Here is a 14251-nt window from a genome sequence, read left to right on the forward strand (position 1 = left end):
TGTACTTAAGGTTTTTTATTCTATAATTAGCTAGTGATAATGACGTTTCACCGTATGTTTCCAGCATAAAATGAGCCATCGCTTCTTTTCCTTAACTTAATAGTTGAGGGATAGGCAGCAGCGTCTCTCTTAAAACGTCACTAAAAGCCTAACTGCGGTTGTCAACCCACCTGCCAAACGTGGCAACTACTGGCAAAACCCCGCAAGGGGGAGGCCTATGTTCAGCAGCGGACAAGTAACAGTTAATATGATAATGATGATGATGAATGGTATTTTCATGTAAAATTACACGCCATCATGAATATACATATTAAGCTCAATTATAATTTACTAAAAAACAAGTCCTTTCATCAGTCCACAAAAGGTTACTTCCCGGACACCTTGACTCAGAAGCTCAGAGATCAAGGCAGCAAGGTTTCACGTCGACACACGCGCATTATAGTCTTATGTCACAACATTTTACAATAAAATAGTAATAATTTATATGATAGATGTCATTAGTGCTGAACGTGACGTCAATGAATAGAAGCAGGTTCAATAAAATCAATAATTAATTGAAGCATTAGGTAAACATACCTATACCAATGACATATTTGTACATATCCTCAGATAATATAGGTACAGAGAAGATAATCACTACATTTGTGAAGAGTCGGCACTATGCTTATACTGACGAAACTGGAAAATTAATCCATGCAAACATCAAGAAGTACCAATACAATAAAATAAATGAATACTAATAGTGTTATACAACTATTTATGATATGCCTTTATCCAAAATATTGATATCGATACGTATCATAAAATCCTAGCTAGTTTATAATGTAAAATTTTAAAATTAATTGAACTGGTTGTAGAGTTTTTATACAAACAAAAAATATCTTTTAAAATACTACTACGTGAAAAAAAAATAGTATGATCCCAAGTATCGTCATACATTCACGCTTGTTTCCCGCCGTCAAGCATCGACAATACAGAAGATAACTAACTGTAATAATGCCGTTATAAAATATATGCTAATTTAAACAAAAATAGTGGTTTCTATTTGTACATTCCACAAAAGGACTGTGGGACAGGTCAGGTGCAGATCAAGATGTAATTATTTAAAAAACAAACTAGAAGTGTCATATACCTATTACAAATAAATATGTAACTGCTAATTGCTGGGCTCCTATTTGCGTCCATTTTTACCCATAAGCCTGATGAAATGTAGTAATAATTGGTGCCATTGATTCACTGTTCATCCCAAAGGTTGACTGGTAGAGAATTCTACTATCATTAAGATCGCCTTTTGCTCCATATTCTATTTTGGTCAATAAAATTATTTAAATAACTAAACGGTGAGGCCACTTTGATACTCCTTATGCGCAACTATCTCCAATAATAAAAAACGTGGTTGTTTAAAAGCAATTTTGCTCTTCAATAAAATCAACATTGCTGTTTCATCATAGAAATTGGTAAAAGCGTGATACCTTAAAGACGAATCACTAATTCTACTTTAGCATCAGGCTAAACAAATGGTGTGATCGTTCAATACATTATTAATGTTGTGTAATTATTTAAAAGTTCTCTTAGAAGGCGTGGAAGTCTCATATATAATAGCAACTCATATTACCGTATCGGTTTGTAAATGATTATAGAAGCGCTCATGCGATGTGACACAATCAGAGCATGACTGTTAGTGTACCCGGAGAAAGGCAAGTGTGTATTCATATTTTCAACTATAAAACCCGGAAGGCATCCTGTCTGTGAATATATATTTATTTTTCATAGCGATCGATTGAATGATATGTTCTGTAAATAGTGAAAAACAAAGTAGCATACGTCCACTTGTCCGATTATTTTTTTTTTAAATCATACAATTAAATTTGATACGAGTTTCGCTGTCTATTAGATATTTTTTACAGAAAATTTGTAGGTATATGCAATCTGTATTAATGGGAAATTTAGGCTCGTAATAATTGTTATATTAGAATGGGATTTTTCGGCGAGTTACAAGATAATGGATAGTGCAAAATATTTTACGTGATTAAATATCTATGTATATATAGTATGGTGATGACTTTAATTTAAAAGAGTACGATACCAGTACGAGTGGTAAGATACCAGTTTTCTTGGCAATTAGGAGTAGTTGAACGATATCGAAGTAGATGTAATGCAGCATCATTTAATTACAATTTACAACAAAGTGATTGACATAAATTTTTGACCATATACATGATCAATTACCAATTGCCATTATGACCGGTCTATAAGTCAATTTAAAATGTATGACTGTAACTACTAATGAACTGTCACTTTTTATATTACTGGAAATATTCTATTTTAAGCGCGCCCTTGTGCACTATTATGTTTGTTTTTACATTTCAATAACCTTTTGTGTACAATAAAGAATAAAGAAGAACGTTTGACTGAGTAATAATATGAAATCTCAAGATAGATTGTCAGACCAAACCTATTATTTTATATAACTAAATGAGTTTTTAAACTCACATATTTATTTATAAAAGTATCTACATATAATAGGTATCTACACATAAAAACATATTATGTTCTTATAGTCAAATAATAATGGCTTTAATTCAACACTAATGGAAATCCATTCTCTTTCCTTCTAACATTTCATTCATTTATAGTCGTACCCACGGCCTTTTCAATTGTTAGACAGAATTGTACACTAATTTCGTTGTGTAGAAATATAACATAATTTTAAACCTTGTTTTTTAACTTAAACATATAACAATGCAGTTCTGTACTTACACGCTAAGTTATTCAACAATAGCTTTTACCTTGTAACAAATGCGTTTACGCGTACGTGAGGTTATATAAGTTATATATAATATATGTACTGAGTATAAGGTTATATATTTTATATGCATATATATTACATTTTTTATATTAGTTTCTATGTCGATAATAATAATATAAGTTAATAAAAAAGAAATAAAAAGAAATCGTGTTAATGATTAGATCAAATGGCAATAATATACTGTGGTAATTTTTAATAATTGTAACCAAAATAAATTTGCAAATCTAAGTCCTTAATTTTATGTTAGTTTTTGCCCTCTACGAATATGCGTGGTTTATAAAAGTAGGAAAACTAATTAAATATACCACTTCTGGATGATGTATCAAGAAGAAACATACATTAGATTTTAAGTTTGAACTTCAAGAAGACAACTACATTCAATTTGGTGCAGTACTTTTTGCGTGATACCGGAACACACATACAAAGAGACAAACAAAATTTCTTAATATTATTGGTTTAGCGTCTATTATTACATTAAAACTCCTTATTTTTCTTAAATAATTTTCATGTATAGACATCGTCTATTTACAATTTTATCATATTAGTAGGATAATATTCGCAAAGAGCGTATATGTTACGATGTCTGCTTTTAGTAGACAAGTTTTTTTTTATTCTATTATAGCTGTTCTGTACTTCTATATACTTACGAGTATACAGATGTATACATTGTGATATAATAAATTTGTTACATTACTTTTAATAGATGTCTACTAATTAGTAGCTAGCATAAACAGCAAAAGTCAAAATTCTTATTCTTGTAATATTTGTTTTTGTTTAGTTTACTAATATAATCGTTTTTATAAATCTTTTATAGCTAATAAGGAGTATTTATCTATCCATTAGGACATAATAATAAGAGATCATCATAAGAGAGGATGAGCTAATAATAACCTCAATTTTACATTAAAAAAAATTTTGAACTAATCACAACCTTTGTAGATGGCATTAACACCGTTGCTTTGTTTAAAATAAGATGCTTGGTTCGATTCTCATTCGAGCCAATTTAGAATATAAACTATTCTGAATTGACTCGTTTTTGGTTACATAGGATAGTGTCTCATTTAACTTATCTAGTATTAGAAGCAAGGAACCAGTGAAAATATAAAAAAATAAAACTTAATAAAAAACTTACTTATAAACCTGATTAATAAAATTGTAAAATCTTTATTCGGTATTGATCGACATAAATGTAACAGATTAACACCTTTGTTAAACGAAATATACAGTTCATAAGGGTTCAATCGTTATATGACATTTCGACTTATATTTTTCTTTGAGGAAACTTGTTCAGTTTCATAAATAACTGCTGGATCTATATCCTTTGTGTCAAATCTGGCATTATATATATTTATATATTTGTATCTATATTTTAATAAATAATCCGCTAACACTCCCCATATCGCTTCCATTCGAGGTATATCTTTGTGGAGAATGGTCCGTTATGTTATGTTAATATCACGAACCGTTGACTAATAAAGCGTGGGCTTGCAATAATCTGTGCTTTAGTATATTTACATTCGTACGTTCAGACACAAATCGAGGATCACGGTACGTTTCCGTGGAAGTATATTTGTATATATATTTAGATAATCAACAGGTCCATTTTAAACTGGTAATGTTAGGAGGCGTGGCAGTTGAGCTTTAATTGTAGGTATCTACTATCAAGTTAATGCATAGATATATATGTACAATTCAAAATTTTTAAAATGTATCTATTTACGTTATATAAACTTTGTCATATGAAGCTCTACAGAATGTGTCTTTTTCTATGAGTTTATGTTTACAACAGAAATCGAGGCTCAATTAAAACAAAATTGTTTTTGAAATTGAAATCCAGAATGCGCTTCTAAAATAAGAGTAACAGAAGTTGCATAGACTGAAATAAAACATGAAACAAAATAGTACATTAGTTACTAATCACTACTTCATGACAGAAATTAATTAAATACCATAGTCGAAGTTATTATACTACCCGAAGTTAAATACGTATGTAAAACCAATCATTCAATATTTGGTATAAAGTTATGCATGGTTAAATTGGTAGCTTAATTACTATCATGCCCTTAAAGAAATTTATGGAATTACCAATAACCTTGCATGTAAATTAAATGTAAATATAAAAATGTAAAACGCGTTCATCGACCGAACCCATATTGCTATGCATCGTTTGCATATTGGAAAAACATCACGACAACGTTGTATAATTATATGGGCAGTGGTCATGAACATTTCGCAACAGTAAAGTTACAAACAGTTCATAAGCATTTAAAACTGTAAATCAAGTCTGTTTAAAAACAAGCTTTTGTAATGTAATCCGGCATCTTATAGTTGTGGATATTTTATTATACATAATTTAATGATAATATTCATTGTATTATTACATAATATTCAAATTATTTCATTTAATACACATATTAAAAGTTGACAAAATACGAGTAAACATAATCTGCCATCGTGTGGCGGTAATCTCTTTAAATAAATACAATATTGACTATTGCATATTATATTGTTACTAGAACTAAAATTGTATGCAAAATTTGAACCAAAATAGTTATCAGGAATTGTCTCTAATTCAGCTGGCAAGATTAATCTAAACAAACTAACATACATTCAAGTTATAAAAGCTTATAAAAACAAACTGGTCAAGAGCGTGTCGGTCACGCGATTAAGAGTAATGCTGGAATGTTTTGCAAAATGTTTATGATGACAGTTGAAAGGTTTGTTTTTAAATTGTCGCCCTATGATCATTGAAAACAATAGTTTCTTATTTACTGTGGAAAATTCTAGGCCAAATATTGATTTGATTTTAAAATACTATTTAATTTACAATATGTAAATTGACAATGTAATGAAAGATCATAAAATTTGATTATGGAGATTGCGAGATATTTTATTGTACTATTTTTATTGTACATAATTTACATTAGACATATTAAAAGATTTAATATAGAATGGCGCACTTATCTCATAGAGGGATCTATTACAGTCAACGTTTGAGAAGTTGAAAAAAACTATAGAATTTTTAAATGTAAAATCCGTACAACTAAAGATAAACTCAACAATACCTAGTTAAAATTGAATATATAATACAAGAAAAAGTAGCTATATACACCTAGATATGTAAATAATAATAGAGTCTCAGTTTTCTGGCAAAACTGGCAATTTAGCGGAGAATGAAGTATAATATATGTTTATATATGGGTATATATAAACAATATATTTGATATATATATATATATATATATATATATATATATATATATATATATATATATATATATATATATATATATATATATATATATATATATATATATATATATATATATATATATTCACAATTGGCTCAATGAGTTTCATAATAAAATTTTATGATACCTGCTTTTAAGGATTTTGTTGTCATAAGTTAGTTTTGAGCGACTATAAATCGTGACTAAATCAAAAAACTACCTAGGGCAGTAAACCTGCTTAAAAACGGATTAAAAAAACGCCTATCTAAATCAGATCAGAATTAATGACGATATCGCGTAACACACACGAAACACAGAATATAGGCGAATCTCCTTCTTTTGAAACTATCGTTGCGAACAGTAATATAGAAAAGATGGTATTTTCCATGATCATTGTCACCACGCTTTCGTACCTTTGATATGTCATTAGCACCATATATTGAAAACAAGAAAGCAATCGGTTAACGACTGTTAAGTTTATGATCCATTTGTGAAGCGATTGGAAAATTAGCGGTTTGGTGAACGGGCCAGGCGTGATTGCTACCCAATAAGTTTATTATACATATTATAGTTGAAACTACTAAATAACTAGGTAGGCTTGCATTTAACCGGACTTTTAACCAATTTAAAAAAAAAGAAGTATTTTGATTGTATTTTTTGTATTTGTTACCTCACAACTCCGTCATTTATAAATCAATTTGGAAAATTCTTTTTTTTTTTTTATCTGAAAGGCTAGGCTTTATCTTTCAGATTGGTCCCATAGAGACTTTATCAAAATCGACCTAGTAGTTTAGTTTTTAAATCGAAATAATTAGTTTCTCCATGATTGATGTCGGTGTTTTTCTTTGTGGTACAAAATCTACTTCTAAAGTTGATGATTGAATTCTGATAGATAAGATGTTACCAGTCTTACGACATAAACCTACGGCATACACCGTTTGAACAGAATCTGGGCCTCGGTATGATAAAAAAAAACTACATTCCGATCAGCAAGCACGGCATAGTAGGTCGCGGCAAGGAGCGGTGCACTGCAGCGGAACCGACCAACTGTCCATTGAGAAACACTGTTTCAAATCCACCACACAATTATATTTTTGTTGATGTAAATCGTGTAATCGATTTAGAAAAGTAATCGAATTAGTAATCTATTCTAATTTCTAATATAAAATTTGGTGAGTTTGGTCTTTTTTACATTCTCTTATCCTCATCTAAGTTTTAATTTTTTGTGCATATTTTGGGAGACAGGCGTGATGTATATATTTGTATACGCATGTGTTGCATATTATCACAGTCACTTTTATTTAGATAGACTTATTTACACTTTTAAATCGTCACATTGTCGTGAATACGGTATTAAGTATACCCATAGATGAATCACACTTTACGTGAGAAAAATCTTCACCAAAATCTTTCTAACAGTCAGGACGGTGGGATGAAAACTGTGTGGGATTTTTACCAATAAAAAATAACAAGACGTACCACGAGGCATATTATCGAAACTCTAGGGTCTAATCTGAACTACAGAAGGTTAAATACACTAGTATATTACCTGTAAGTTCACTAAACTCTATATTCACTAGTAATTGTATGTGGCTCTGTTTGACTGGACAGTGCAGAAATGTAGGTCATAGATTTATAGTACTAATAATGCTAATGGTGCTAACAGTGAATGGTAGCCTTAATTAGGTTTTGATCCAGTACTTTTAAATGTTTTTAGTAACGCAATAGTGTGAGTATAAGATTAGTACCTAAAGGTTTAGCGTGAGAAGGTTAAATATTCATACATGCTGGTTCTATATCTATAGAAACTTGTTGGAAAGCACAATACTTAATATAATTTCATTGGGTTAAAAAGTTAAATAAATTGAATTATATTACATATTTTATTATCTTTTTTTTTAATATCTACAATTTTTAAATGCTTCAACACATATAATGTAGATTAGCGATAAACGAACATGCAAATAGCAAAAACTGGAATTAGATTTTAGATAAGAATTATAATAAGTTTAAATAATAAATCAGCGATATAAGGCCTAGTGCGTATTCTGTTAATCATAATGACAATAGTTTACAAAATAGATTGAAAAATTTAAATCTCTGATAAGTTAAGAAGCTCATGGAATCTTGATTATAATAACGTTAATAATATAATATGGTATACATGATATAACTAAAAGCATAATCTTGATAAAACAACGTGGAGCACGATATTTAATAGCTATTAGATTACTGATGCGCGTTGCATCAACGGCTCGAACACTTTATAATATGTTAGTGAGCAGACACATCAACATTCGTTCCGTTGAACAATCATCGCATATTTTTATGATCATTACCTCTGATTTATTAACAGTTGTACTGACATACAGTACAGGTGTTTTCTAAGCATTCTTTTTACAAACACGCTCAACATTTCGTGCGGACATCTATTTATTCATTAAGAATTGAAATTTGAAGTAATCAGCGTGTTGATTAAAAAAATCTGTACCGTTAATTTTTTTACTTAAAAATGATTATATATTACTGTTTTACTGTTACGAGTATAATCTGACACCTACGTTTACTGTTACGAGTATAATCTGACACCTACGTATAAATAGTTATTTCTAAAGGCATTAGCAACTAACGTACACAATAAGTTTTGATTAACACCTATCCTATTATATTACTAGATATTTATTTTATCCAAATTCATTTACATATATATTTATCATTGTAGAAAAAGATATCTTTCAAAGTATTTATGCTCACTGTAAACTATAAATATTCATTGATTCACCATGCTAATAATATATTATAGTGGTTATCTTATGTTTGTGAAGTTATAATGAATACATTTTTATTTGTAATATATGAATATATTGTATAAATAACGAAACAATGCAAATAGAAAATATTATATTGATAGATAAACAGATAGTTCCTTTATTATCAACAAAAATAATAACTACAGAAAAAATAAACAACAATAAATCAGTACATTTTGCTGTTAATAGGAGCCGCCTCAGCTGTTGCTATATACGCACGTCTCTAGTCAGATGCAGATGCAGCGCTGATTTCCAGACGCATTTTCTTTAGCATTCATAAGGATCACCAATATCTACTTTTTGGATGCGAGACTAAAGATTAAAAATAAAAACAAAATCTGAATACAAAATTATCAACGACAGTGACGGTATTATTATAAAACTAATTCTTGATATTTAAAGAATAGTTTGGTTTCGTTAATTAAGTAAAATCTCTACTGAATTTCACTATGGTCTGTTTTAATAGAATATAATGAAAATGTATTGAAATTATCACAGAAAATATTGTAAATGAAATTAGTAACACTATTGAATGAATTAATCGAGTTCGGACTGTACTACTATTGAGTAACAATAAACTGCCTTATGGTCGGCTTATTATTTGTTTGTTTACATTTTAAGTTTTATTGTACCAGACTATATAGTATGTCTTTGCCATAAAAAGATAATTTTATCTATGTGTATTTAAATATACTCACCAACATCGGTATGTTTGGTACAACAACGGCGTCGTCGTCGGGGCCCGCACTCAGCTCCGGTTGGAATGTGTACGTGCGGCGATAATTGAACGAGAGTGTCCCATTCTCGTTGTCTGTTATGTTCACTTTCTCCCATTCTTCCCTGTTGAACAATATGTTCATGTTAATTGATGGAAAACTAACTGGAACATCCGGAGTCATATACTAAAAAGGGCATGAACGGGGCTAATTTGTAGATACTACCTATTTATAATACTAAATGCATAATAATTTAGTCTATAGAAATAGCAACGCTTGAGAGGTATAGTGTATCAGAATAATCAATAAACTGTTTGTCATGTTCATTTAAACAACATGGGTATAAAAATGTCTCTTAGACGTTCCAACTACAGTCTTTTATACTTGGCATATTTCATAAACGATATTAGCACGTCTTTTTAATGAATTCTTTCTCGTTTATTTAAAAATATATTTTCTACAAATTAAATACGAAATAAGTGGACAATACATAAATCAATCAAATATTTATTTGTATAAACATACATAAGTATTTTTAAAGTAGCAACTAATTAAATTACTAATTATATAAACGTAGGTAAGAGGCTATGTTTTGCCATTATTGTACGTACAAATTTACTATGTAATATCTATTACAATAGTAATGGTTGGTATTTATTATAATTGTATATTGTAAAATTGTAAAGGACATAAGAGAATTATCTGTAAATATGGAATAATACATTTGTAATTACCTATAATATTTGCAAGATACAATTTACTTAAACAGTTCTAGATATAGTGAACATGCAATATTGCATGTCTTGCTGTTGTCTTGTTATTGTCTATTAATATAATGTGGTGCAATCGACTTGTACTCGTACATGTATTAATCGATACAGACTAATGATACAATCTGGATTTGTTCCGATTTTCTGATAATAGCCAGCTGTCAATATTATAGATCTAAAAGCGAATGTGTTCAGTAAAAATATCTTTTTTAATAATAATAATAATAATAATTTTTATTTCAGACTTTTTGGTCCATTAAATATTTATTAGTAACAATATTCTTAAAAACTAATGTTAGCAAATTTACATACACAATACACATACACACACATACACACATGCAATATATTAAGCAGTATACAGAATATATATCACCGCTGCACAATTCCATTGGAAATTGTGCAGCAGTGATTAACATACACACAGTCCAGCCTGCTTGCTATCATACTCAGGATGATTTTCCATATTTTGGAGAAGTAGTCTGAAACCACGATGTTTAGATTAAAATAGTTCTACACAAATCTCATTATGACTAATTTCATATTACTTAGCCTCTCGCTATAAGAGTGATTACCTTCATACCGAAGTCTATAAAATAATTTTCAATGTTTGTCTAGATAATTTAAAATGCAGTTGTATATCTTTTTCACTAAAACCATTTCGCTATATGATTCGATTCTAAATATTTTTGATAACATAGTCAACTACAATTTAAAAATATTTTTGTAACTTAGTAATATGCTATTACTTAACTACATATGATTTTTTTTTACTTTTTTTTTTATAAAGAAAAAAAAAACTAATTACCATAAATATTTGCTTATTCATAAAAACACAAAATCTCCTATAAACCTATTTTATCTAATGAAATCTTTTAATAATAATAATCTTTTTATTCGGATCCTAATCCATTTCGTGTTATTACAAGACTTAAAAAACTAAGTTAGTAAAAGATAATGTTTAATTCATATATTTTGTCACTATCTTTTAAATTGAGGATCTAGCGAAAAATAAAAAGACATATGTATAAAGCTTCAATAACTAAAATAGCCGGTCATCATCATGGTTGACTGATATCTTTTAATTTAGCACAGTATATTATCTCTTTAATTTCGGTATCTTGTGGCAATAGGTATTTCTGTATCCATGTCATCAAATATAATGCCCATTAACACACATAAAATTAATCTATTTAAAAATAAACTAAACAACTTATATAGTTATGATGCGATTAAGGGTAAAATCAAATGATTCATTTTAAATTGAGGAAAAATATGCGATTGATGAGTTTATGAGGTTAATGTAGGCACATGACTTTCTGTCTTAATTATATTAGACATATATTGTTTATGAAGATAGTCTAAGTAATTATATTCCCATAAATATAACAATGGTGTTGTCTGCATTGGTATTTTTATGTTATTCGTGGTTCTTCCGCCAAGATGGAGCTAATTCTATGGCTTAATCTCAGTTTAAATGGTATGATATAGGAATTAAATTATTACATACGAAAACATAACATCTACGTCATCAGAAAATATCACGAATGACAGATACCCATGAAAATTATAGTGTAATGTGATGTTCATAGTATTTCATCGACATCATTATTGTCATATTAGCAGTTTTCAATCCACTGCTGAATATAGGTTTCCCCTATAGATTATCATAAGGAATGTGATATACATTATGGTAGTTTACTATTAGTGGAATTTTGCCAGTAGTTGCTCCCCATAGCAGGGGGGGGAGGGCAACCGCAGTTTGGCTTTTGATAATGTTTTAAAAGGGACACTGCTGCCCATCCCTCGACTATTAAATTTCCTTAGTCGTTTCTTAAGACACCCATGGGGATAAGGAAGGGACAGCCCATTCATTATTGGGACCACACAGTACGTATGATACACATGATCATTTCTACTTTAATTTGTATAAAAAATATACGCTTCTTAATAGAAATCTGTGTTAACCGTCGAGTTTTTGTAGGTTCTTTTTAACATATACCAACCAGAATCTAGTAACACATGATTTTTTAATAAAGATTGTATAGTTTGTTTCAACAGAATTTAATGTAAAAGTGACCAACTTTTGAAATTATTATCGGAACTATTTTTAAGTTAAATTAGTAAATAATTGAAACATTCAGTCAATTAATCAATTTTCAATTTGTACTACTTTTGGACATCAGCAGACTGCCTTATTGGTTACTAAATTCTATTGAAACAAACTGTATTATATATTTTGTTGTTTTAGATAAATAATAAAATAGGTAAATAAATAATAAAAAAATTTTAGGTCGGTAAAAGTAACGTGTTATACTCACGAATAGACATACGGCCCCAGCTCGTTGAGCACCGGCTTGGAGCCGTTGTTGAGGAACTCGTCCGCGTTGGTCACGTTGTACACGTAGACCCGTATGAACGGCCGCACCGGGGGCCGCGCCCACCACTCGAACGTCATCGAGCCGGGGCGAAGCACTAATTCCTGTTGGACAATAGGGAACAATCAACATTGTGTTAATATTAATCTTAACTACCTATTTTTTGAGATGAAAATAAAATGGTAACCTTGCTTGTTCTGGAGGATATCGATGAGAGAGAGAGAGAGAGAGAGGCGGGGTACCAGTGACGGATGATAGGTGAAAATGAAGGCAGGTCAGTTGGCCCATAGTGACTAAATTGATCAAGAATGAACCACGATAATTTTCAAGAGGAATCGCGTGGAGGTCGACTTGATAGGTCACTGCTAGCGATAGAATTTTTAAACCTCATTCTTCTCCCTCCAGAATTGAGTATTAGTAGTCCTATCGCTAGTAATACACCCTATCAGGTGGATCGCCATGCGTTTCCTTTGGGAAACCGTCGTAATTAATTTCTGGGGAAATGATTAATCGTGATGAGCCAACTGATCTGGTTGCATCTTCACATATCATCACTCATTTGTATCTCGTAGTATATACCGATAATACGGCGGAGTTACCATTTCATCTCACAAAAAAAAAGAGGGACGTTAGAGGGTGCTAATAAAGGTCACTTGGTTCATACGAATAGTGACGAATTTACTAGGAATTATTGGTTTCTATGGGGACCGCTAGTATTTTTTTTATTCTACTGTAGTAGCAAAAAAGCATTCGGTTCATCCGATGGGAAATGGGGTTACCGTAACCTATGCATGCTTTAATACCTGGGATGCCACGCGTGCGTTGCTAACCCCTGAGAAAACCTAATCCGCCCTTTTTGAAAAACCCTATGCTGTTATCTCTAGGGAAAGCCTTAGTCTAGAGTGTTAGCGAGAGGAAGCTCATCTGAAACATTCTGGTGTTAAGGTCTGAGAACGAATTCCCTGCCAATGGCCAGCGGTATAGTAGCACAATAGAAAACAAGTTTCGCTCAGGCGAAGCCTAATTTCCTTTAAGTAATAACAATTTTGTGTCAATGTACACACCTAATACATGTTCAAATCATTCGCAACATTGCATTAAGTTCAAGATCTCTTCGGCAGTTACAAAATGTTTTATGTTGCATGATAGGTACATGTTATATCATTGCTCAACGCGTGTTAGGTCGGTTGCGTTGTCGCGTGTCGCGGCTACGTGACCAGGTGACATTTAGGGTCTCTTACTCAACTGTTTAATGGTTAGAAAATTTGCAACGTTTTTTCAAGGTATTTTTTTTGTATCGCTAGGCAGGCAAACGAGTGGACTGTCCACCTGATGGAAAAAGACCACCGAAGTCTATAAATACATGCAATATGAAGGGATCAGCTAGTCCGCAATTTCTTTAAAATATTTGAAGGCAGTTGTAGTTTTTACAACTTCAGTTAACTAATAAATTTTAGAAAAAGAAGATAAAAGATGATCTTTACTAAGAAGTTTATGTAAAAGTATAAAATTTGAGAGCACCGTCCGCATTCTTAAAT

At 30.6% G+C, this 14251-nt stretch overlaps 1 protein-coding gene across 2 annotated transcripts in view; it reads right to left on the bottom strand.

Annotated features, from left to right (window-relative positions):
• The window catches only part of LOC113523132 (scavenger receptor class B member 1), a 99477-nt gene that overhangs the window by 8446 nt on the left and 76780 nt on the right, over window positions 1-14251 (bottom strand). For both annotated transcript variants that reach the window (XM_052893185.1, XM_052893186.1), the window contains 2 exons: window positions 12657-12817; window positions 9548-9689 (listed from right to left, as the gene is read on the bottom strand). In XM_052893185.1, the coding sequence (XP_052749145.1) occupies window positions 9548-9689; window positions 12657-12817 (303 nt within the window). The remainder of the gene's footprint in view (window positions 1-9547; window positions 9690-12656; window positions 12818-14251) is intronic.

The sequence above is a fragment of the Galleria mellonella genome, unplaced genomic scaffold, assembly GCF_026898425.1.
Source record: "Galleria mellonella isolate WM207_F2 unplaced genomic scaffold, CSIRO_AGI_GalMel_v1 utg172, whole genome shotgun sequence".
NCBI classification, from domain to species: domain Eukaryota; kingdom Metazoa; phylum Arthropoda; class Insecta; order Lepidoptera; family Pyralidae; genus Galleria; species Galleria mellonella.